The 26,598-nt window shown below is 47.6% G+C and overlaps 1 protein-coding gene across 3 annotated transcripts in view; it reads right to left on the bottom strand.

Moving 5' to 3' along the window:
- The window catches only part of LOC147706660 (putative ATP-dependent RNA helicase DDX6), a 233,233-nt gene that overhangs the window by 37,963 nt on the left and 168,672 nt on the right, over positions 1-26,598 (bottom strand). For all 3 annotated transcript variants that reach the window (XM_086933166.1, XM_086933165.1, XM_086933167.1), the window contains exons 11-12: positions 24,598-24,661; positions 5,615-5,716 (exon numbers count right to left, since the gene is read on the bottom strand). In XM_086933166.1, the coding sequence (XP_086789292.1) occupies positions 5,615-5,716; positions 24,598-24,661 (166 nt within the window). The remainder of the gene's footprint in view (positions 1-5,614; positions 5,717-24,597; positions 24,662-26,598) is intronic.

Below are 26,598 nucleotides of genomic sequence, written 5' to 3'. Positions count from 1 at the left end.
TGTTCCTGAGGAACATAGTGATGCACCTTATGTTCATATGCATGCTCATAGTAATCTGTGTCAGTCTCTCGAAGTTTCACATTCAAATCTGAACAACTTTAGGCATCCCCATACTGGCCTCCATCCTCCTCCTCCTCATCAGACTCGTCATCCAGAAGCATTGACAGTGGAAGAGGCGTAACACGTCTTGGAGACGTCACCTCTGGCGTAATTTTCAGCTTCTGAATCGGAAACTGCAATGTTTGAACCGTTGACGGCCTAGTCGACTGCGTCGTCGTCGAAAATGCTTTAGTCGTCGACGGAATGGTCGATGGCATCGTCGACGGTACACTGGACCTAGTCGACGGAGCCTTTATTGTCGTCGACTGCAATATAGTCTACTATTTTGTAGTCGAGCTCGTCGTCATCACCATCATTGTCGTCATCGGCGTAGTACTCGTCGTCAACGAAGCCGTCGACAGAACCTTCCCAGGCACCTTAAACGCCGGAGTAGTCGACGATGACCCAGTCATCGTCGACGGTCCCGTCGACGGAGTCAAGGAAACAGTTGAAGTTTTAACCTCTTCGCCGCTAATGACAAGGGTAACTCGTCATGGACTTTCCATTGATTTCAATGGAAAGTAAATGACAAAGAAGAGTAATGCCTTAGCAGTAAAGGGGTTAAGAGAAGGAATCGTCGTCGACGTACCGGTTGTTTTAGTCGTCGACGGACGCCGTTTTCTCTCAGGTATGGTCCCTTGATGGACTGCAGAGTGCTTTGACAGTCTTTTCCTTCTTGGACGGAGGAGAAGTGATATCAACCTCCTTTTTGTCCTTTGTGGCCGTCTCCAATCCAGCAGCCTGTCCCAGTCTCTCCTTTTCACTTCCGTGAGGAGATGAAATGGAACTAGCCCTCTCAGACCTGTCAGAGATCTTATGAGGGGCCTTAACAGGGGGCTCGGCTGAAGTAGAGGGAGAAGACCTACCCCTCTTCTTGGATCTCCTGGAGGAAGACAGATGTAGAATCTTCCTCATCCGACGAGAGCACCTCCTTCCTTAGATTATACCATTGGTCCTGCCTCTTAATTCAAATGTAATCCTGTTTCAAACTGATGCTAGACCTGTTGGGGGAAACTCAAACTCTGGGATCCAGGGACCACCCCCAATCTATGAAATGTTGCTGGGTAGGAATGCCACCAGTCTTTTGCTCCGTAAAGTCGAACGTAGGTTTTATAAAAAGGCACGTTATAAGACTTTATATGGGGCCTGGTCCGTTTGGAAAACTATCCTGAAATATTTTAAAGCCCCAAAAGTAAATTCCTATCTTCATTTGGCAAATTCATGTTTGTTACCACAATTGAGGACGGATAGGAATCTTCAGGATTGGAAGCAAATAGGGGTTAAGACTATTGAAGACGTTATGGAGGGGGGGGGTCAGATTATAGGGTTTGAGGAGCTGCAAAAGTTGTTTGGCATCCCAGCTACTCATTGGTTCCTATATGAACAAATTGCTCGCACTTTAAGAAGCCTAAGACCTAAACTAAACCCCAAGGTAGATATTCCTGTTGTTGAGGCCTTGGTTAGAGGGTGTAGAAAGATTAACGTAATTTATAACCATTTGGTAGAGAGGATTCAGGATGACATCGGGAAAATGGAAAGTGCCTGGGCTATTAAACTGGGCGACCCCGACATTGATCTAGACCTCGCTCTTGATTTGAATAAAAAGCTTTTCCGGGCTTCTAATCTACGCGTCTTTAATCTGTACCATACTCCGGCCAAATGATTTTTATGGGGTGTTAGGTCCGAGGATTGCTGCCCCAGATGTAACTCATCTCAAGCAGACCTAGTACATATGTTTGTCACATGCGATAGGCTGGACTCACTTAAGGATGAGATAATGAAATTCTGGGAGGGGCTGCTAGGTCATAAGATCGATCTATCCCCTACGCTGGTATTAATGGGTACAGACTCAAAATTGGCTCTGGAAGAGGATGAGGAAGCCCTGGTTTTTATGTCAGTAGCTGTGCTCCGAATACTGATTTCAGCCGGTTGGAAAGATGCAATTGCTCCCTCCTTTCAGATGTGGCTCTTGAGACTCCTGGGTATTCATAATATTGAGTCCTGTTTATATGAACTCAAGGGAGTTAAAAAGCGGGAGATGGGAAAACGCCTTTGGGCTCCTGTTTTGAAATGGGAGGCTAGAACCAGAATATGATCTTAAGTCAGTATTTTTATCTGTATATTATTCTTCTTAATGAATTTTTATTACCACATCATGAATTGTACATCTGCTCTTATCTGTTCTTATTTATCTCTAAAAAAAATTATCATATCTTTGTATCAAATTTTATTGCTCTATATGTGTCTATTTAATTGTATAATCCTTGAACTGCACTTTAGCCCTCAATAAAAATATAATAAAAAAAAAGGTGCTCCCTGAAAAACAGACTACTCGTGTACCGGCTGACTGATGTAGACCAGCTTGCCACCACAGACCGGTTTTAGACCCCCTGCAGGTGAGAACCCACGCTCTGAGGGCAGAAACAATAACTGCTCCAGCAGGAGGTGTTGTCACCTCCTCCAAGACAGATGCATAAGAGATTAGCATTTCAAGGCAGGAGGCTTTAAAGGCCTCTGCCGCCTTTGATATGTGAACCAATGCTTCTCCTAACAGGGAAAATGCCACCCTCTGCCCCGGGCCCATTTGGCACCAGGACAAGTAGGAAAATTAGCTAGTCAGGAGGCGTGTTCCTTCATCAGGCTAGTTCCACCCCTAAGGTGGCTTGCTTGATGTGATCACAAAATTTATAATTCAACTTTCTTGGTTTTGGCGGAATTCGGCTCACTGGGTTATGGTTAAGCCCACTTCCCACAGAGGTGTTCATATAGAGGGTATAGACACCCTAAAGGTAAGGTACCCATTGGCTACTACTGGCCCCTCCCCGTAATGCACCTAAATTGATTATTTAGGAGGCACCCCTGATGCAGGAACTCAGATTCGACAGATCCAGAAGAAAAGGACAAAGAGCCGCAAGGAACGATAACTGCAGACTGCGGTCCTCTTTTGGTGCCAAACTCGGTCTGTCGGTCCAAACTCTGCCTGCCTGCACCAGTCTTGTCAATTGTGTCCAGTGACTCATCCTGCAGCTGAGCATCTTCCAAAAACCCCTGGAGGCTGGAAACCCCTTCTCAAATTGCCAGCAATCTCCCTTGGAGTAAAAGAGGTACTCCCATGTAGTCCAAGGGCACCGAAGAAACAAAGTCCAGTTCATCAAACTGCCGCTCCCAAGCCAGCCCAATGTAGGAGCCCTGCCAGGTAGAGGTGCTAATGAAGGACCCATGTGTCCCCCCACTGGCAGAGGACACTGGGATGCACCAGGGGCACACAGGACAAATACCAGGGGTACCAGAACCCCTTGGAGTAAACAGAGCCTGTGCGAGTCCCACTACAAGGAGACTGAGCAGCCGTGGAAGGACGTTAGCACTGCAGAGACCCACCTCTGGACAGGCTCAGTTGTCCTAATTATGCACCCTCAACCGGTACGACCAACAACCGTAAGGCCGTAGGATGCAGAGAGCCCAGCCAACCTTTCCACAGTGCCCCGAACGTTACAGCCCGTGGATCAATGAACCGGCTGTGCCCTTTTGTTCCCGGGACCCTTGTGACCCAAGGCTCACCATCCCATTGAGAGCTCCCGGGCCTGCATCCAAGCCCCCTCTGCAGCCTGTTTCTATGTGGACATCCCTTCTTTCCACTGGCGTAGCACCGGCAGCTACCATCCCGACCAGGACCTCTGCACCCAGACACCCCAGTGCAGGTAACGAGTAACTGCTGGTGGTATTTTGGACCTTAGCCCCCTATGATCCAAAGGCCCAAAGGAGACGCCCAGAAACTGACCTGCAAATAACTGTGTGCAACATGCCTTTTCCCCCATTGGGAAGCATTGTTGTGTAAAGATACATTTAAGTGAATGTTTTTCTTAGCCCTAGAAGTTTATATTTTTAAAAAGTACTTGATAACAAACTTCTTGGTATCAAAGTTTACAAAAAAACTTGACTTTCCAAATTGTTCCCGGATTTATTCTTGTGTGTGTGTCAATTCTGTGAGTACAACAAATGCTCAGCACTACCCCCTGATAAGCTTAAAATAGTATTCCATATGACCACTAGAGACAGCATTTAGTGGTATAATTTGTGCCTCTGTAAACCAATAAGGGTTGCCTGCACAGTGTACCTCCTTTTGGTCCACTGTGAAAAGAGCCCGCTTCCTACAACGGGATACCCTCATGGGTGATTAGTCACGCTTTACAGGTCTTATTTGAAGTTGATGATGAGTCAGGCCACCCGAAGGAGGCAGAAGCTCACTTCATAGTCAGGCCACCCGAAGGAGGAGGAAGGTCACTCCACAGTCAGGCCACCCCAAGGAGGAAGAAGCTCACTCCACAGTCAGGCCACCCGAAGGAGGAAGAAGGTCACTCCACAGTCAGGCCACCCCAAGGAGGAAGAAGGTCACTCCACAGTCAGGCCACCCCAAGGAGGCAGAAGCTCATTCCACAGTCAGGCCACCCAAGGAGGAAGAAGCTCATTCCACAGTCAGGCCACCCCAAGGAGGAAGGAGCTCACTCCACAGTCAGGCCACCCCAAGGAGACAGGAGCTCACTCCACAGTCAGGCCACCCAGGGAGGCAGAAGCTCACTCCACAGTCAGCCCACCCCAAGCAAGAAGAAGCTCACTCCATAGTCAGGCCACCCCGGGAGGCAGGAGCTCACTCCACAGCCAGGCCACTCCGGGAGGAAGAAGCTCACTCCACAGTCAGGACACGCCAGGGAGGCAGAAGCTCACTCCACAGTCAGGCCACCCAAGGAGGCAGAGGCTCACTCCACAGTCAGGCCACCCAAGGAGGCAGAAGCTCACTCCACAGTCAGGCCACCCCAAGGAAGAAGAAGCTCACTCCACAGTCAGGCCACCCCAAGGAAGAAGAAGCTCACTTCACAGTCAGGCCACCCCAAGGAGGAAGAAGCTCACTCCACAGTCAGGCCACCCATGGAGGAAGAAGCTCACTCCACAGTCAGGCCACCCAGGGAGGCAGAAGCTCATTCCACAGTCAGGCCACCCAGGGAGGCAGAAGCTCACTCCACAGTCATTCCACCCCAAGGAAGAAGAAGCTCACTCCACAGTCAGGCCACCCCAAGGAAGAAGAAGCTCACTTCACAGTCAGGCCACCCCAAGGAGGAAGAAGCTCACACCACAGTCAGGCCACCCATGGAGGAAGAAGCTCACACCACAGTCAGGCCACCCCAAGGAGGCTGAAGCTCAATCCACAGTCGGGGCACACGGAGGCAGAAGCTCACTCCACAGTCAAACTATTGGAAGGGTACGGAAGCCCCCTCTACAACCAGTTGCCAAAGGGCACAGGAGCTCACACGACAGGCATGAGATCAAACAAAGGTTTGATACCGGCCCAATCCCGAAGACAAGCGCAGAAACGGACAGCAGCAAAAAACCATGGATTCACTGCCTGGCCTGCCTCTCAAGCAGTTAATCTAGTTAAGCCATACAGAGGGAGAGTCCCTCATTTACACAGACTCACACACACTCGTGAGGTAAAGTCAAGGCGCCAGCTGTCTATATTTACCAGATCTGCCAATGCGGTGAAGATAGGTTTCTGCATTCCGGGGGAAGTCAAAATTGATGACAACATTCACAGCTTGAATATCAATTCCTCGAGTGAAAAGGTCTGAGAATAAAAAAGAAATACAAAGAAACTTAACACCAGGTCTCTGCTGTACCGTACAAAGGTGTAATGGTAATTTTAGGAAGAAACTACAAGCAAAGTGTGCATACCTGGGAAAAACTAACTAAGTAGAAGAAAAGACACTCCTGTTTTGAGCACTTTACGATTGCCGCCATCTACGCGTAACCTGCTGAACCTTTTGTGTTTGTGCTATTTATGTGCAAATCCCTAAAAAAGGAAAAGTTTAAAATGCTAAGACGTTAGACCTCCCACAGGCTTCTTGCCTGGCTGAATGGGACTTCATTTATGAATCTCACTGTGTTACCCATCTTTAAATTATCTCTCATCTATGTGGTTTATGTTAGGTATTGGACTGTCAACTTTCCTAAACAATGAGAATTTACAAACATCCATATCCTGCTACTGTATGTCTAAGAGATTTCCCTCCGCGCCAGGATATCTGTATGGTGATCGTGCGCTCAATGAGTGCTATAAATACATTTCCAATAGAAATTTCAGAGTTCTTTGCAAACTGTTACAGCAAACGTTGCTGGATGGGATTACAATAAACATGATACAAGAATATAAATTAAGCACAATGTAGTTCAGCATTAGTCCATTCTGGATTGAGTTATTTGCACTAGAAATGAGTAATTTTATGTTCACTTGGGAATTATTCACACACTTTAGGATCAGAGGGTAAACAATTTGAAAAACATTGAAAACGTATTGAACATGTGGGCATGCTTCATTCTTCTGATCTGGACAGTACCCAGGGATCCAGGAGATCCTATTGGTTGGGTCTGCCCGACAGTGTTGCGGTCCCCCTCATGTGATGCAAGGAATCACTGAAACACACAAGTCCATACAAACATGGGCTGCTTGTGCTCTGAAATGAACAACTTGATCATGGCTTGGTTGACTAAATGCATTCAAAGACATGACTTGTAAACAACTTGTCAACGGTTTGCTGAGGGCTTGGAACAGGAACAGACCCTACCCCAGCAGTTCTGGTCTGAAAGGTGAGAAAGTCGTGAAAAGCCTACCTTTCAAACGCTAGGTCAGAGTGTACTCAAAATGTTACGTATGGAGATGCTTCCATTTCGTTGAGGACCCCCAATCGTTTGTAAAGTTGATTTTGTTATTTGAAAGCTTCTGTAGAGTGCAGGACCACATTATAAAATCAATGGAAATTAAAAACTAATGGGGGAGAGAAAAAAAGTTTAGTAAAGTATCTCTCGTTGGTGGTATACTAGAACAAGATGGGCAAGTTACTTACCTCCTGTAACGCCTTATCTGGTAGAGGCATCATCTAGCAGCAGATTCCTTACCGTAGAACTTCCAGACAGGCTGGATCCGGAAGATTTTGATAGTCTGCTGCATGTCTCTGGAGAGAGTGCTTCCCCTGCCTTATGCTAATCTCCAGGCAAGTCACTCAAAAGCTACTGTATGATTTCTAGATTCCTACCTCAGTGAGCATGACAATCATACATGTCTACTGAGGGTGTTTACATGGGCTGAGACCTGAGAGCTTTGCTCTGAGGTCGAGGGGGCATGCCTAGTCACTAGCCACCCTCGTGATCAAGTCTGTGCAGTCTGCTATGCCTGTGGTCCTGTTGCCTTTGTCTACCTGACGTGTGTTTGAGAGCCCGTGGGTGGACTGTGGAAGAATGGTGAGATGAGCCAGTGTGAGGAATGCAAGCTGTTCTGCTTGACATCCCAGCTCCCCCCGTGCCCCTACGCATTTCCTTGGAAAGGCCTGGTGGGCTGGGGTAAACATTCAGCCCCTATCTGGGTTTAGCTGCACTAACTCTGCTAAAAAGGACCCCCGCCCCCAGATTAGTGCCTCCTGGGCTGGAGTTAATTAAAATTCATCTTTAGGGATTTTCACAGGCTGATACCAGGAAACAAGGAGGGTTAATTTTGCATGCTTTAGTCATGCATTGAACAAGCCATGAATGGTTTGTGATTGAAGGTGTTTTCAGGATGCAAAAGTAGCAGACCCTCTGATTGGATGAGCCTATCAACCAGAGCTGATAAAAGTCTGGCCTGAGTAGTTCGCTGTGGTTCAAGACTGGTCTATGACTGAAGAGGCGGACACACCAGGTCCCTGTCCAAAGGAAGGCAGCTGCGACCCGCAGTGAGACTTGTGGAGAGTGCGCTTTTGAACAAGGAAATTACAGACAGCTGCCCAAGGCAGGGCCGGCCTTAGGCATGTGCAAGCTGTGCACCTGCACAGGGCCACCAAACCCCAGGGGCCACCACACCAATATATATCCTTAATATAATAATCCTCTGAGGATGGATACATATTTGCGTGGTGGCCCCTGGCAGGGATTTGGCGGCCTCCGGCTTTGTTCCACTTCCAAACACCTTCCTGAGCTCCGGGGGGGGGGGGCTCCGCCCCACCCGGACCCCCTCTTCCAGGGCCCCCTCCTACGCTCCCTGCCCAGGGCCACCATGAGCCTAGAGCCGCCCCTGCCCAAGGTGTGGAAAGGAAGCTTACAGCACATAAAACGAGTTGGTGTGAAAGGAAGCTTACAGCACATCATTGGGAGCCAGAGAGGAGGAAGCTTGATTCTAGTCCTTGAAGGTGAGATCAAATCCCCTCTAAGCTCCTCCCCTGCGCTGTGGAGCCTGTACAAGCAGTAGCTGGCAATAGAGGCCAGTGAAACAGGCCCCCACCTTTCTTTTTGTGATCTCTGGGAGAATCAGGGTGAACTGGCACTCTGTCAAGCCACTACCTTTCTACAGCTAGCCAGTGGCTACTGGACAAGTGGGACTCCAGTAAACTGCCAAGACATCAGGCACCTGTGGTCAGATCCCAGAGGCCACGAGAGCAGTGTCCTCACTCAGGGCGGGGGCACTTCTGTTGCTTTGGGTGGGGGTTATGGGACTGATCAAGAACATTTGACTTCACATCATATGCTGAAACTATATCCTTTCAATCCAAAGATTGGTATCAAGGCTCTAGTGAATGAGAACAGCCCTGTGAAACATGATCTGTTATATGCAATGCTAATTGAGTGTTTTCATGTAAACTGTGGTTTTATAGTTGAGTACAATGTGGAGCGGTGCACTCCCAGAAAGTTCTATCCAATAATAGAAAGTTAGCCAATTCCTTTGTGTGAGGTAATTCCTTTTATTCCAAAAAACTCAAGCTTCAGCCAACGTGTTTCGTCCAATGGCAATTGGACTTCATCAGGTCATGGATAGAATGACGAGGGATCACTATAGTTGGTGTCCCCGGAAAGGATCGTTCCGGATGGACTCTAATCGAGGCTCTGGCACCAGGCCCTTATCAAGGAGGCACTGGCAGAATGCTCTGCCATACACTGTCTAAACTCCTAACCGAGTTACCATTGTTGCTTCATTTTACTAATACTGGACATGCCACCAGCATAACAGTTGCTGGGACTGACCGCAAAACTAGGCTGGTAGAAGAAAATATCTTACCAAAGCTGTCCAGCCTTTTGGATTCCCAATCCAGGGGGTGCCGCAATGAACGCACCACAGGACGTAGAAGCTTTTACCAACAAGAAATCTGGGGTTGGGCGGCTGGAGAGGAAAGCTGGGCGGCCCGGAGCAGGGCAATGGCGGAGGGCAATGGTTCTGCTCATAGGCACCCCTTTGCTGGGCTTGGACTAGGTGCCAAGCAGAACGTCTGTTAAGAACTCATTGAAAGGCAGTAACGGTTCTGAGGTGGAGACACAAAGCTGAAAGATCGCCGTCAAGATATTGGTCTCGACAGCCACCGTAGGAAGCTGCAGGTCCAAGACATCCACAGCTCTATGCACTACCATTGCAAATTAAGCCCCCCTCCGCAGTAGCCAGGTTAAAGAAGACATCATGCCAGGCTCAGGGGAGGTGCCCAAGCCGCTGGCATCACCCAGATCCTCGTACCAGTCCCTTTCCTCGTTGAAAAGTAGGATTTCTATGGGATCCTTCTGCCCTTCCTAATCTTCACCAATTCTAGCCCTTCGGAATAAGGCGCACAACATGGAGCCCAGCGGCTCAGTCAAGGCCAGTATATGTGGTGGACCCCCAACTGGCTCTGTATGGTCTGGAATGATGGAGGGGGGTTCAGCCAGTGACGTCAAGGGTCTCTGCGGCAGATGCAGTGTGGGGGAAGGTCTAGTAGGTAAGACTGGTGTCAGTCCAGATCCAGAAATGGATCGGAGAAGAGTCTAGGGTGCCGGGGACAGAGCTGTAAGCGCAGAACCCGGGGTATTCACTTGAACAGACAGCGCAGATATAGCACACATGGCATCATAAAAACATTTTAACCGGGCGGGGGTCACTCCGACCCTAGAAAGGGAAGGAAACGCAGAGCCGAGCCAGGCACAGACTCCGCGGAACTAAGCGTAGAACGCAGAGACTCCTCCATGTGATCAGATGACGGATGGGGCAAAGTCTAAGGATGCTTCTACTTTTTATGTTTGTTGTGTGGCTTCTTACCCAACATTGATAACTGACTGGGAGGAAGAAGACTTCAATTCTCCGGAGCGGTGCTCGGACCTTTCTCACAACTGAGAATGCGACCGGGAGAAGGAACAACATTTTCAGGGAGATCTCAGAGGAGCTGGACGCCGTGCCGTAAGCAGCTTTAGGGACCGCTCCCTCAAAGCTTTTAGCAGCTCCTGCCTGGCAGTCGGAGCATGATTTCAGGTCGTGCTCCCGCTCCAGTCACCAAAGACATACTAGATGGGGGTCCGTAACAGACATGTCACAGTGACAGGTGCCGCACGGTTTGAACCCAGAGGTCTTCTGATTAGTCATCCCAGACACCAAAAAACGTCGACAAAAAGTCAAAAAAGTCTGTCAAAAAGTGACAGAGGGTAGCTCTCTTCTGGCACAGGAAAAACCCAATATTGAGCCCAATCCTGTAAATGCCAGGGAAGCCATAGAGTACATGGCTGGAAACATAGTTTACCTGTCGGTGTAGTTTTGCAGCTTGAAGACTTTCTGGATTCACTATGCTGTGCATTATTCCGCCATCTAGTGGTTGGGTTCGGAATCGTAGTATTTCTTTTTTTTCGTGGCACAGGTGGGCGTCGACCTACCACCATTTGGTGTCCTTCGTGACGTCGATGCGCTTCCTACAGAAGCTCCCACCTTTGGTCACGCTTCGGACTCTTTTTTACTTGTCTTGGGTTGTCTTCTTTTGTTGATCCATTTAGTTATGATTGCAATTTTTCCACTTTGCCTCCGGTCTCATCTTTCTGGCGGGGGAGGGTGGGATTGCTAGTGAATTCAGAAAGTCTTCAAGCTGCAAATCTACACAGACAGGTAAGAAACTATACGTTTTGCAGCGTGAATCTTTCTAGATGCACTATCCTGTGCATAGACAGTGGCGGTTTGTCCTTATGTGGTTGGGTAGAAGATTAGTACTGGTTACTGAAAATGTGTTGTAAAACCGTCTGTCCCACTTGCACTTACTTATTCATTTCAATATCCACACAGTAGTGCTTAGTGAATGTATGCACTGAAGACCATGTTGCAGCTTGGGAAATGTCTTGAATAGGTGTGTTCACTAGAAACACAATTGTTGCTCCTTTCTTCTTGTAGATTGAGCTTGAGTTGCTCATTGTAACTGTTGTACTGCCTGCTTGTGGCAGAGTTGGATTGTTTGTGCAATCCACCGTGCAATGGGTTTTTGGTGACTGGTCGTCCCAAGAAACTGCTGGCAAAGGATACAAAGAACTGCTTTGCCTTCCTGTACTCCTTTGTCCTTTCTATATAGTGCATCACAGCCCTTCTGGCATCTAGTGTGTGTAGCGCCCTTTCTGTGCTTGTAGTAGGTTTTTGGAAAAAACTCTGTATTTGGATTGTTTGGTTAATGTGGAATCGAAACGCCACCTTTGTCATGAAGTGTGGGTCCGTTCTCATTACAATCCTGTCGTGTATTTGTAGGTAGGGCTCTTGGAGTGTTAGCGCTTGCAATTCACTTACTCTTCATAGCGACATGATAGCCACTAAAAAGGTTGTCTTTAGTGTGATCATGTGCAGTGTAGCCTTGTGAAAAGGTTCAAAGGGCGCCTTTATCAATTGGGTTAGCACCAAGTTGACGTTCCATGTTGGTGCTGGCATCCTTTTTGGGGGTGCGATCCTTTTAGATCCATCCAGAAATCTTTTCACAACTTGTGAAGTGAAGAAACTCTTCCCTGTTTCTCCCCTCGTGTAAGCTACTACCGCCGCTAAGTGCACCCTTAGGGATGTGTAGTTTAGTTAACTTTGTAGCAGGTGTTTTAAGTATCTTAGTACTGTGTATTCCCTCCTGATCTTCCATTGTAGTTTCTCCTTGATGCACCATTGGGAGAACCTTTTCCACTTTGCTATGTAGCACTTTCTTGGTGTTGGTCTCCTTGCCTCTGAGTACTGCCATGGTACTTGCCGGTAGGTTGAGGTGCACAAATTCTAGGTCTTCAGGAGCCATGCCGCTAGGCTGAAGCTCTCTGGCTCTGGGTGTAGCACTTTTCCGTTCTGCATTTTTAACGGGTCCCTTCTTCTTGGGAACCTGTGTGCTGGTTCTTATGCCATTTCTACTATTTGTGAGAACCATGACTGTCTGGCCCACTGAGGTGCTATTAGTATCAGCGACATGTTGCTGATCCTGCATTTGAGTACTCAGTTTATCAGTGGTATTGGAGGGAAAAGAGTATGCAAATGTCTTTGACCAACTTATCCATAGAGCATTCCCTTCTGACCGTTGGTCTGGTTGTCTGGATGCAAAGTGTTGGCATTTTAGTGTGTTGAAAATAGGTCTATTCTTTCTATTTCCTGCTGGTTGATCTCCCATTCGCGGGATGCTGACGTCTGCCTGCTGAGTCAGTCTGCTTCCACATTGTCCTTCCCTGGGAGATGTATTGCTAGTAGGTCTACTTCAAGTGGAATGGCCCATGTCCATATTTCCTGTGCAAACCCTGATAGTGCTACCAATTGTGTTCCACCTTCCTTGTTGATGTAGAACATGGTAGTTGTGTTGTCCGTCTCGATCAACACCCTGTTTCCGTACAGCTACTTTTGAAAGGCTGTTAAGGCTAGGAACACCGTTTTTAATTCTAGGCAGTTGATGTGTCTGACCGCATCCTGCTGTGACCATAGCCCCCTCACCTTCAGTCTGTTCATGTGCGCGCCCCACCCCAGCTGGGTGGGGTCCGTCGTGATGGTCACTGTTGGAGTTGGTTGTGTGAATGGTTTCCCCTGCGATATGTTCTCCTTGTTCCACCACGCCATTTACTGATGCACTGCGTGTGTGACAACCACTAGATCTTCCCAACTCCCGGTTGCCTGTGACCATTGCTGCTGTATCCATTCCTGGAATGGCCTCATGTGAAGTTGAATATTTGGGACCAGGTGTATGCATGACGCCATCATCCTCATTAGATTGCTCACTGTCAGAATTTGCTCCTTGTGGTAAAGACGTGTTTCCTTCAGTATTGCCAATGTTCTCTTCCGGTTGGGGAACACCTTGGCCTGAATGGTGTCTATCTTCGCCCCTAAGAATATTTTGATCTGCTCCGGCTCGGTCGAAGATTTTTCCCAATGAATTGAGAACCCCAGTTGGTTCAGTGTTTGTACGACCTGCTGGATGTGTTATTTGCAGTGGCTGTATGAACTTGCCAGTCGTTGAGATAGGGGTATACGTGTATTTCTTGTCTTCGTAAGTGTGCTGCTACTGCTGCTAGGCATTTTGTAAACACCCTTGGAGCGGATTTGAGTCCGAATACCAGTACTGTGAACTGGTAGTGCACTTGGTTGATCAAGAACCTTAGTAGACGTTTGTGCTTGTGGTGATTGGGATGTATAAGTTTGCGTCCTTTAGATCAATAATTGCCATGTAATCCCCTTGTTGTATTTGTGGTATTACCTCTTGCAGAGAAGTCATTTTGAATCGGAGTCCTCATGAACTTGTTCAAGAACCTTAGATCTAGGATGGGTCTTTGTGTTTCGTCCACCTTTGGGATGAGGAAATGAGTGGAGTAGACCCCCTTGTTTCTCTGGCTGTGCGGTACTACCTCTATTGCCTCCATGCCGAGTAGTTCTTGTCCTTTTAATTGCAAGAGCGAAAGATTCTTTGCAGAGTGTGCCTTGTGTCTTGGCTTTGTTTGGGGGTTGTTTCTCTAGCTCTATGCAGTATCAGTATTGTATGATGTTTATTATCCTTCTGTCTGTTGTGACTTTCCTCCACTCCTTGAGGAAGTCCTTTATCCTGCCTCCTACTGGTGTTGTGTGTTCGAGGAACTGTTTTTTGTGCAAAATCAGGTTGCTGTTTCTCTCTATATTTTTGTGCCCACCCGAGGTGTTGCTAGGGTGGTTGTTGGTTTCATGGTGAAGTCACTTGGAGGTAGGCTGTTGGCCTCCTCTTCGTGTCTGTCCTCGTCTGTTTTCGCGCCCTCAAAAGGATTGTCCTCTGGAGTGGAACTGCCAGTACTGCTGCTGCTGTCCTTGGTTGTTCCCTTGGTAGCCTTGCTGGAACGTCTGGTGCGATGTGGTAGGCACGTTGCCTCCTCTCCCACCTGGCCTTATCGTGGGTGTGCCTGAGGAAATATAAAATTCTATGGTCAAGTTGTGTTCCCTAGCGTGTACCCCACCGACTCCATGTACCAGCTTAAAGTGCATGTAACTTCCCTCCTGTGCCAGCTATGAAGACGCAAATACATTTGCGTCCAACGTTAACTTGTCCTCTTTCAGACCCACCCTGAATGGGTTAAATAGTCCGTTCCTAAGTATGCTATGCCAACGTCTTTTTGTAGTGTACTTTACATGTTTTTCCTGCTCTGGCAAAGTAGGCCCTGAATTTCTGCCATCGAGCCTCTCTTTCTGGCTTCTGACTATGACATCCTCAGCCCAGGCTGCTTCTGTACCCGTGAACTCTGACTTACTTCCAGCGCGGCCCCTCGCGCTCAGCTCAGCCTGCTTTCTGCCAAGACTGACTATAACCTTCGAGTTATCTGTTCCGCTCCTCGAAAATGCATTCCTGCCTACTAGCTTCAGTAAACATCCTCCCCAGCTGCAGAGCCAAAGGGCCGACCCGTCTCAGTGCAAGTAATTCATAGCTTCTGTTACGATGCTTCCATGGAAGGTCCTTGCCCCCACACATTCTCATGCAGACACTTAGGCGATTATACACGCATCCACAGTTAGCATAGAATAGCTTCTGCCCTAGAGACCTTTCCGCCCAGATAATATGGTTCCTAAACATCAGATACCAGATATGACAGAAGTACAAGTTGATCTGACATGCCAGACTTCTGTCTCTTTCCGTCAGTGTAAATGTCAAGTCCCCTGCACCCCGTCAATCACACGTCATGCAGCTGCGCGCGCATCCAAGCTTCCGATTTCTGCTGACATTGCAACATTTCTGTTTGTCGCCACCCACCTGCGTCACCTATTAGTGACGTTTCTAGCACACACCTCCAGTTCACGCCTAGTTCACGCCTCTTGATTACGTACTAGTACCACGTGTATACTGTTATCTTGTCTTCTCTCAACTGTTACGCCTCCAGCACTGTTGCTTATGATATGAATTAAGTATATAAGCTATGTATTGTCAATAAAATGCAGCGCGCTCTATTCCTCTATCCCTTCTGACACCCCTGTGGTGGTCAGAATCCGATATCCTGGTCATGACCATTCCTTTTTGAGGAATAAAACCCTTAGAAACTCTAACACCACGGACTCTGTCTCTTTCTTTCCGATCTGAGTTATTATTGATTAAGTACTTACCTGCATAGAAATTAAGAGAGTAAATTAATTATTTACGTCATTTCCCTTCTCATCCCTTTGAACTGCAATGCTCCCATGGACATTGCTGCCTTGTTGTCCTTCTTGAGCTGCGTTAACTTGTCAACTGGTCTGCCGAACAGTTGCTCTCCGTTAAAAGTTTTCAGGATGTTGCTTTGCACCTCTGGCTTGAAACCTGAAATTCTGAGCCATGTGGGTCTTCTCTCGGTCACTCCTATCATTAGCCTGCTTGATGTTTCTGCAGCCTCCAATGCAGAGTTTAGGCAAATGTTTGCCATGCTTTTGCCTTCTTCTACCAGGTGAGCTGCTCCTCGTTGGAACGGATCTGTTAGATGCTTCAGGAGCTGCCCCACTTCATCCCAGTGTTTGTATGCATGCCTGTTGATCAGAACATTGGAGTTTGCGATGCGCCAATGGATTGCCACATTTCTCTCCACCTTTATCCCTGTGAGATCGATCCATCCTCCTACTCTCCTTGTCTGGAGGTGGTCCGGCATTAGTGGATACATTGGCCCTCTTCCTAGCCATTGCTGTAATTATGGAGTCTGCTGGTACTAACCCTTCGATGTATGCAGGGTCCTTTGAAGAATGTTTATACTTCTTCTCTGTTCTTGGAGTCACAGCCTTGCATACTGCTGGTTCCTTAAAGGCCTCTCTTCCTTGATCCAGCACACTAGGGAGCATGGGCAGGAATTGGCTTCTAGTTTGTTGAGGCAGTAGAGTTTCCATGAGAAAGCATGCCTTGGGCTTCTCCTCTGACATTTTTATTCCATACGTTTGTGCAGCCTTTTGGACGACCATGCTGTAGACTACTATGTTGTCTGGCGGCAACGGCCTCAAAGGGTAAGTGTCTACCACTTCCTCTGGCGATTCGGCGTCGAGATCTTGCGATTCTAGGTCTTGTGCCTCCGAGGACATTGAGTCTCGGTAGGATTGCAGATCCTCGTCGCCTTCTCCCTCGAAATAATAATCATCCCCCTGTTCCTCGACTGGTTCGGGTATTTTTTGGCAGTTCAGCATCCTCGTCGTTTCTTTCGACGTAGAGCGTGGACTTCGGCGGGATAGTGTATTGGCTCATCTTGTCGAAGAATTTTTTTTCGCTGCAGGATGCTCGTCATTTCGGCCTTGAGCCTCCTCTTCATCTCGGCGGCATGTTCGGTGTGGAGGGTGGGAGCGCCTCTTTTTGGGGCCGTCGACAACTATGCCGGACCTGCTTTTCTCGGCGTGGAGGTGTCCTTTTCGAGGGTAACCTTCGACTACTTCGGTTGTTCAAGTGCCTTTGCCGATTGGGAGTTTTCGAAGGATCCGCCCGGCTGACTGTCCTTGGTTGCTGTTGCCTTCGTTGAGTGTTTCGGCAGCAATGCTCCCTTCGAGGACTTCCCTTCACTTCTACAAGTGTCGCTCGGGCTTTAGATTTACCCTTTCGAGTACCGCTTGAGTTGTTAGGGGTCGACAACTCCCTTACCTCCTACGTTTTCTTATGGACCTCGACGACCGTGCAGTACTCCGGTCCTTCGACGAGGTTGTCCTAATCTCCACTGGGGAGGCCCAGGTCTTGGAACGATGGAGGTGGCCCCTGCATATTGTGGTTCGCTCTTCTCCGCCTCTCCCTTACTCTGAGGGTCTTGGGTGTGAATGCCGAGCATGCGTTGCAGTCTTTGCTGCTGTGGTTGAGCGGCAAGCAGAGGTTGCTGACTCGATGCTGGTCCTTCTGTGCGTATTTGTGGTGGCAACTGGTGCAAAACTTGAAAGGTGTTTTGTCCATCCCCGCACTCAGGGAGCCCCCCGCAAGCGCAATCTCCAAAGAACGTTGAGATCTTGGATGCTAACCTTCTCCCTAGTTGTCCCGGTTACCTGACCTGTAGTCCAGTGTAGCTGAAAATTGATTTTCGCCGATTTTCTACGCTTTTTCTGGATTCCTCTTCCAAAAACTCTAACTCTTCGGCAACGATCCAGACTCAACAGCTGAAAAAAAAATCTGAAGATGGCGACCAAAGGTGGGAGCTTCCGCAGGAAGCGCGTCAACGTCACGAAGGACACCAAATGGTGGGAGGTAGACGCCCACCTGGGCCACGAGAAAAAAAAGAAGAAATACTACGGTTCCGAGCCCAACCACTAGATGGCGGAATAATGCACAGGATAGTGAATCCAGAAAGATTCACACTGCATAACTCGACAACTCCAGTTCAACAGGACCATGATGGCTTCACTGAATAGAGCAGTGTTTGGTACCAAACTATTTCTTTCAATAAATCCACAATGATGCCAGGGTGGGGTTTATTTTAACATGTACCCAGAGGGCACCTCAGAGGTGCCCCTAAATCCCTACCAAGCCTGGTGTGCTCTCTGACCGCCTGTAGGCAGCCAGCCAGCCACCCACCCACCACCAGACAAGTTTCTGAAGCCTGGTTATAGAGCGTATGTTCTCTGGGACCAGACAGAAACTATGGATATTCTGGGCAGAGGTGTCATGCCTCCTCCTCCAGGATGGGCCAGTGCTCAAAGAAGGAAGCTTTAACGGCCTGCCGCCCTTGTAATGCGACTCCCAGCCTCTGTTAGCAGCAGATGGCAGTCCCCAGTTTACACCCCCACTTTGGGAGGGAAAACCTTCGGGAAAATTCAAAAAGATAGGAGGTGAGCCAACCTCTGCCAACCCCACCCCTAAGGTGGGGGAAGCAAGGTGAAGCACAACTTTCAGTCCCTGTCATCTTGAAGAGGAGGGGACCCTTCCAGTCAGGGCTAGGTCTATGCCACCTGCTCAGGAGGATGAAATAGAGGGTGTAGGCACCCCAGTTAAGGTGCCCATTGGCGCTACCTGCTACTCACCTAAAACGCCTCCTAAATTTAGTATTTAGGTGGCTCCCTCAGACCTGACACTCAGATCTACGACAACCTAAAAAGAATGAAGACACCCTGCAGAGAACACTGAAGGTGACGACTGTCTTGGCCCAAGCCCTACCTGCCTGTCTCCAGCTTCCACAAACCTGTGACCTGTCTGGCAGTCAGCGACCTCTGATACCCCTGGGAGGGCTGCTGCTTTCGAAAGACTCCAATCTCCTGCGGACAGCAGACCTGTCCAGAAGAAACCTACTTTAAAGACTCTGGATCTAGGTGGAGCTGTGTCTCCTGACCACTCTGCACCAGACGCTCATGGCTAGAGTGAGTGCTTCACCTGTGCATAGAAGTCTCCCCGGTGATCGTGACCTTGTGTCCAGCTTTGGATAACAGCTCCTGACCTCCATGACGGCGTATGAATCCAGAGGCTTGCCCAACCAGCTCCGGTTAGAAGACTGGTGTCAAAAGGCCCTGCTGCATCAGAAGCCCCTGGGACCTGGTGAGCTGCACCGATGGTGTTCCTATGACCACTCCAAAACAATTAGTACAGGGTTTCCATCAAATAGACTCGATGATCAGTCCTATCATTTGGCCAAACCCTGGTGCATATTCGGCTGGTCCCCTGATCATTGGGACAAACAGCACCGCACCTTATTTCGGTTTTAGGATTTGGTCCACCAAAATAAACAAACCGTCCATGATGACTGATCTTTTGATGGTAAAGTAAACAAGTGCAACAGGAAAATTAGTGACTTAAAATAGGATGGAATGTCCTCCTTCTAACAACTTTGTTCTGCGGACAAGATACACCTAATTAAAAAAACCAGAACAGTGCAAAAAAGACAGTGACAAATATCTGTCTAAAAATGGGCCAACATGTTTCTGCCTAACGGGTGTTTAATCCCTTGGCATTCATCAGGGCCTCTGATCTTATAATAGTTGCACTCCTAGTAGTGGAATAAAGAAATCACCACCATCACCAGAGTAATAAAGTATGATAAAACTGGTTGAATACGGTACAACCTGTAGCAACCATGGACATTAACCCTCCAATTCACTTTGGCTACTGTGAATTCCTTAATGGTAGGGGAATAGACCTCACCTCACCTGGACTCTCCTCAGGTTGTAGGAGGCCCCGCACTTTCCGTCAGTACCTCAAGCTCCCATCTGAGGCTAGAGTCCAGGTGAGGTGAGGTGCTGTGCTGTTTGTCCCAATGATCAGGGGACCAGCCGAATATGCACCAGGGTTTGGCCAAATGATAGGACTGATCATCGAGTCTATTTGATGGAAACCCTATACTAATTGTTTTGGATTAGTCAGCCATATATGAATAACCTATGATGTACCGGTCTCTTCTATGCATGTAGTGTTCACCCCTCCGTCCCTTTTTTCAGAAATACGCTGTCTCTATGTGATACATACACTCTGAGATCCTGTGGACTCGGTCACGACAGTGCAGCTTTAGAATTTAGCTGGTAGACCCCCTGTGTTTCATGTGTTGTACATTAAGTAGGAGCTGGGGATAAAATCAGGTGCGGGTCTTTAAACTATATATCCCTTGGACCTTCTTTCTAACTGTTTTGGGTTTTGTCTGTTCCTAAGACCACCCCTACATCCCAACTTACTTCTGCTGTCTTTGGTTTTCCTCTTGCAACCTCCGGTGCCATGCCTGCAGCCTCGTTGCGGTCAGAAGAATCCTCATTGAAAAGCTTTGGGTACCCAACGTCGAAGTTGAACCCTGCAGCCCCTGTGTTCCCGGTGGTTTATGTTTGGTGCAGCTAAGTACCCAGACGTTCTTAACCTAACCTCTAAAGCTTGGCCCCTGCACCAGATCTACTTAACTGCAAGCAGTTGGACTCCAAGCACACTGTCTCCATGGGAAAGCATTGGGTCGAACTTAGATTTTGACATCTGCACCTGGCCGCCCCCGGGCAGCTGGTGGTGCAGTTTTGGTACTTACCTGACCCCTGGCCCTTGCAGACTTTTGCCTCTGAAGACAGATTGTAAGCTAAATACTTGCCTGTTTAACCACAATATTGTTTCCCCCATAGGATAACATTGGACTGTGGGAATTTTCAAGTGTCAATTTCTCAAAGTGAAAGTATTTTTGTTAAAAATACTTATTACAAAGACCTGGATCTTAAGATAAAGTACAAAGTATAATTTTATAAAATTGGTCTGGATCTACTTTTTGCGTCGTGTGTCCATTATTGATCACGGTTGTGCAATAAATGCCTTGCACTCTGTGTTGGGCCTAGGGCTGTTCACCACACCACCACTAATAGACCATGTTGGGTTTTACATTGAGCCATGTACTCTTTTAGGGCAAGCCCTGGACTCTGTGCACGGCATTACCACCTAGGTCAGACAATGGCTATATGCAAATCAGTCTGACCATGTGCCTCATGGGAACAGTCCAGCCCGAACTGCCAAGCCATGTCTTCCCTGGACCGGAAACAAGCTTCCGAGGACCGGTTTCTGGCATTCCAGCAGTCTGAACTGGGCTAAAGAACGGTGATAGATTAAACCCAGATCTTTTGACTGGTTGTGAGTGTTTGATTGATTCAGATGCTCCGTCCATCACCACTCCCTTTTGTACCGAATGAATTCGGAAGAGGCCTGCTTGCCCTCTGTGATGAAACCTGCACAGTGAATTGAAAGTGATGTGAATATGGTTGCCATGGATGCATGTAAACAGATAGCAAACTGAGGCAGATGTTACTTTTCTTTGAAAACATCTGTACACCTAACACTTCAGAGTGATTTCTCTCTGCATCACGTCACTGGTGCCACTACTTTCAACTCTTGCAGCCTGTCAGCATAGCACAGAGTATTGCATTAGCAAGGCCTGTGTGTCACACCCACTGGTTTGAAGAAGCTACAGCAGGTCAGTGTGTGACAGATGTCCAAGCCATGCCATGTGGTCACACCCCACACAAAGATGGTCTCTGTCCACCTCACACTGATCCTACGCAGGGAGCAGAATGAAGCACTGCATCCCAGCAAGAGTGTAATTGGCTGAGCACAACCGCGAAAATCTAGTATCACCGAGTAATCTGGTATGTCTCCAATCCGCATGCATTCCGAGACAACCTTGTGACTTTTTGGAAGCGCCTTACAACCGCACAGAAAGACTAGAACAGATGAGACTTAAGTGAAAGCTACCTTGTTGCTATCCTATTTAAGAGGGAATCAAGGGTTTTAGGACTTAGAAAGAACACAGATGTTATTATGACCCGACCATGAGGTGGTAGCGGACATGTCTGATAAAAGGGCAGCAAACTGAACGTTTGACTCTTCTGTCAAATCTGGGCTGTTTCTGACCAATTATGACCTGTACTTTTCTTTGGGGCTCTGATCTCAAAGAAGAAAATTGCACCCATCCTCCTTTGTAGTTTGGACACATCTTGCTTTTCTTGTTGTGCATGAACTTCATGCACCAGCACCTTCAGAAACACCTGGATCAAGTTGGTGGCTTCTTTGGAAGCAGAGTCTTGGCATTGAAGGCACTGCCACTTTGAACAATATTCAGAACCAGGAAGTCTTTCAGAGGAGCGTCAAGACCTGCAACTGTCCGTCCGAAACACTCTCTATAAACAGGAGCAGGCGTAGTGAGAATTTGATCGGTCTGAAGATTGAGAAAACTAGACCTCCTGCAGCTGCAAAGTGCAGTCGGCAAAGAATCATTTACTCTTTAAATTACTAGAACATATAACTTACTGTAGGAAACTAATGTCTGAATGTCATTGCTGTATTAGCCGACAAGGAATCCTTAAAATATTACTCCTCATTACTTAATGAAGGATGTCAGAAAAGCGTGAATAAAAAAACAAAACTGAGAAAAAAGGTCAGATTAGCGTGGGAACTAAAATACAAAAAAAATAAAATAAACAGCATTTAGAATTAATGATGTTGGGTGCACAAACAGTGAATTTATATGGACCTTCAGGGAATTCAACATAGGAATTTATTTAGCTCCATTGAGTGTAGCCGGCCTGTGACCTGGGCTGGAAATGAGCCCCAGGAATGCTAGAGGGGACGCTTTCACAGGAATCAAATATCGGTCAAACACTTCATTATAACAACTATTTAGGTTCCACTCCTCACATAAATGCTTCCTCTTACACAAAATTGCCTGGAAATGTTGACGGGCGGGAGAGACTAGCAAAGACAATGTTGATGCTTGTTTTGTTGAATGCTCCGTCAAAAAGGCAGGAAATCTCTCTGTGAATCAGACCCTCCGGGGTTCTTAAAGATGCCCTCCATCGAAGAACCAAAGTGAAAAGGGAGCCTCTGCACACTGTATGGGATACACCTGAGCAAATCTAAACCGGACAAACAAGGAGCTTTTTTCTTGCAAATGTGCAGCTTGGACTTCCTTGGTAGCTTCTTTCTTACCTGGTGTGAGTAGAGAGACTAAACAGAACCACTGTAAATGGATAGAAAATGTCATGGCAGCCCAGGCCAGTAAACTGAAGATGGAGGAGGACCATGCAGCTACAAGGTGGCTTCAATACAATCTTGCATCAATAAACCCACACTGATTCCAGTGATGGATTTATTAATACATACACCCAATGGGCACCTTGGAGGTGCCCCCTGAAAACCTACCAACTACTAGTGTGTTGGCAGACAGGCCTAAGCCAGCCTGCCACTACAGACTGGTTTCTAACCCCCAGGTGTGAGTACCTTTGTCCTCAGGTCAGGGATATAGCCTGTTCCGGCAGAGGGTGTTTATACCCCCTCCCACAAGGGGACCGGCAAATTTGCATTCCAAGGCAGTGACCGTTAAAGACCCCCACCGCCGCCTTTGGTATGCACATCTGGCTTCCTTCACAAGAAAGGATGCCGACCACTATTGACCAGGGCTCTTTTGAGGCATGGGCAAGGCTAAAATATTAATAGTCAGAGAGGCATGATCACCTTCAGGCTAGTTTCACCCCTATGGTGGGCTACCTGAAGTGAATATGAAACTTCAGAGTCTGCCATCTCTGGGACAAGGTTATGCCCACCTTCCCATAGGAAGAGGGCATATAGGGGGCAGAGTGACTCCAGGGGTAAGTAGCCCATTGGTTACTACCCAACTGACTTGGTGCCAACACTGGTGCAAGTGATGAGAATAGGCAATCAGTTTGGCAAAGTCACCTCACCCTGCAAGCTGCTAATTCTGCAAAGCCTGAGAGGACTGCCAGCACTTCTCCAAAGACTCAGGAATTTCTGTGGAGCAGTTCCCCAGCAAGTACCAAAGAGAGAACTGGGAAGACTCTGGACCGCAAAGACCCGATGCCGGAAAGCACCACTGCACCAGAGCCACTAAGCCCAGGCTGCAGTGGGCTGACAGTGCTAGCCTGGTCCCCAGAGCCTCCAGACTTAAAGCCCACCTTGGGTTCCCCACTGTGGACTTCTTAACGCCGTCTGCAGTCTCTGTGTGCAGGCCCGCTCTACCGCGACTGATTCCGGTGACGAAAACCCGACGCCCAAGGACATCTCTGCACATGTCACCCCTGGCCAGGGGAGAAGAGGACCACGGGAGTCCCCACTGCCCGAGCATTGTGAGGCCTGAGTCCCTACTGTTGGGTCAGGCGGACTGGCCTCCCAGTCCAAGTCTGCAGCCCCTTTTCATGAAGACTGATCCCCATAGACTAACACTGGGCGCCCAAAGCTGTATTGCACCTCTACACCTGGCTGCCCCAGTGCCACTGGGTGTGACCTCTCTGTGCTGCCTTGGACCCTACCCAATACTCACCTTAAGTCCAGGAGATTGGTCTTGTAAGTCTCTGTACTCTACATTTATGCCGCATTTGTTTTTCTTCCCACAGGATAACATTACAGCCTCTGAAAATTTCACTGAGTCGACTTTTGAAAACTAAGTATTTCTATCTCGAAATGTACTCACCTGATCATATTGATCCAGATGCCTAAATATATATATGATGATACGTGCTATTTTTACAAATTGGTGTGGATCTCCTCTGTGAGTCGTGTGCATCATATAGTGTGTACTGCAGATGTCTAACACTCCTCTCTGATATGACCGAGGCTGCTCGACCACACTACCCCCATACAAGAGCACCTTGGGAATGATAGAGCAAGCCCCTGTCCACTTATAAGGGAATACATGGACTCTTTGCACAGTATACCTCTTTTTGGTATATTATATAAGGAGGCTGCTTCCTCCACAGCTGAATAGTAATTTGGTTCCAGGCAAGTTTGAAACATGTTTGACAACTTTGGTGCACGGTCAATCCTGCATGAGACCTCACATACGCAAAGGCTGCCAAGATTCCAATATTGAACTCACCTGTGCAGACTAGATTCCGACACAGACCATTGCGGAAGTCATGGAAAACACGATTCCGGTATTCCTGAAAAACAGACACTTCATTTAAAGTACATGCTATATAATGGAAACGTGTGCAAGAGTATAAATCCTCCACATACAATGCACTAGCTAGTCCCTCTAGCTGAGTAGATTAGATACGGAGTCACAACAGCACAGTCTAGAAGGAAAAAGACAAGTAACACACCTGCTTAAGATTCTGCATCTGGGCTGTATAACAGTTCAGATGCTGACTAACAGCGATGTGAGACACAGACTCAAAATGCTGAAACAGAAGTGGGTGTCACAAGCACAGCTTGGATGCAGAATGAAGCAAGATCAGGAAAGATTCAAATTATATGTGATGCAGCTTCGGGGAAGCATTTTTATTTCAGTTATTTATTCTTTTTTTTTTGTACATCTGACATCGGCCTGTGGCACACTAGTGATCATGACCACCCTGATCGCAGTGCCATTCTGTACTATATAAACGGACCCTAGAATCGCCCTCCAGAGGTGGGTAAAGGATGTAGACTCCATGTAGGAAATTCATCACCATGGCACTCATATTTGCTAAGAGACCGGCAGCATAATGCTGAGGAAGGGACAGATCCCCGAAATGTAAACAGTGGCTGACTTTTTCTATCTACTGTCACAAGCACCTCAAACTTCACACTGCAATGACATGGCGGTCGTCAAGACCCAGGGACCTCCGAGGTCCTCTGAAGTCACACTTACTCAGCTCAGCCACATGAAGTTTGCAGGAAAAACTGCAAAATGGTAACAATAACATGAAATGTCGAATTGAGCAATTGACTGCCATCTGCTGTAGCATGGGAGGATGCGTGAACTTCAGATACCTCCATAGTCTACATCTGCGATGTAACACATTGTATATGGACACCTGGTGATGTGGCGCAAAAGCAGGACAATTAATAATAGTGTTATCTTAGAGATAGAAGAATTGTACCACCATGAGCTGCAGAGGTGCAAAGCATTATTCCACTGATTTATTTCTTGCCAACTGATGTTGCTAAGAAACAAATAGTTTCTTACCTGTTGGAGTAGTTTTGCAGCTTGAAGAATTTTCTGGATTCACTATGCTGTGAATATTCTGCCATCTAGTGGTTGGGTCCGGGATTGTAGTAGTACTTCTCTTTTTTTTTTTGCTGTTGGTGGGCGTCAAGGACTTAGCATTTGGTGCCCTTCTGTGACGTCGACGGGCTTCCTCCGAAAGCTCCTACCTTTGGTAGCCAGCTTCGGATTCTTTTTGGGGGAGTTTTCTGGTCTTTTCGCTTTCTCTGCTCCTCTTAGTTCTCTTCCTTGGTGGAGGAGAGTGGGTTTGCTAGTGAATCCAGAAAATTCTTCAGGCTGAAAAACTACACCAACAGGTAAGAAACTTTGTTTTGCAGCGTGAATCTTTTCTGGATTCACTATGCTCTGCATAGACTTTGTAGAAGTTTGCCAGTCTTGTGGTGGCTGGGTGGACGATGAACTTAGGTTTGGAAATAGATGCTGCAAGACCTTTTGTCCTACTTCTTTGTTCATTTGAATGTCCACACAATGTTTGGTGAATGTGTGTACAGAAAACTATGTTGCAGTCATGCAAATGTCTTGGATTGGAGTGTTAGCAAGAAATGCAATGGGTGCTCCTTTCTTCCTTGTTGAATGCGCCTGAGACGCACCTTGTAAAGTTTGCCCTGCTTGTTTGTGGCACAATTGTATGGCTCGTGCTACCCATCTTGCGAATGCGCACTTGGTTACTGGTCTTCCAATAAAACTTCACGCAAAGGATACAAATAACGTTTTTATTTTTCTATATTCTTTCGTTTTTTCCACGTAATACAGGACTGCTCTTGTGTTGTGCGTGCAAAGCTCTTCCTGCTTTGTTCTTAGGGTTTTGAAAGAACCTTGGTATTTGTATACTGATTTATGTGAAATCTTGACAGCACCTTTGGCATGAATAGTGGATCTGTCCTCATG

The sequence above is a fragment of the Lissotriton vulgaris genome, chromosome 7 (genome assembly GCF_964263255.1).
Source record: "Lissotriton vulgaris chromosome 7, aLisVul1.2, whole genome shotgun sequence".
NCBI classification, from domain to species: domain Eukaryota; kingdom Metazoa; phylum Chordata; class Amphibia; order Caudata; family Salamandridae; genus Lissotriton; species Lissotriton vulgaris.
Note: the sequence above shows the minus strand (reverse complement) of the source record. Positions and strands in the feature narration are given on the sequence as shown.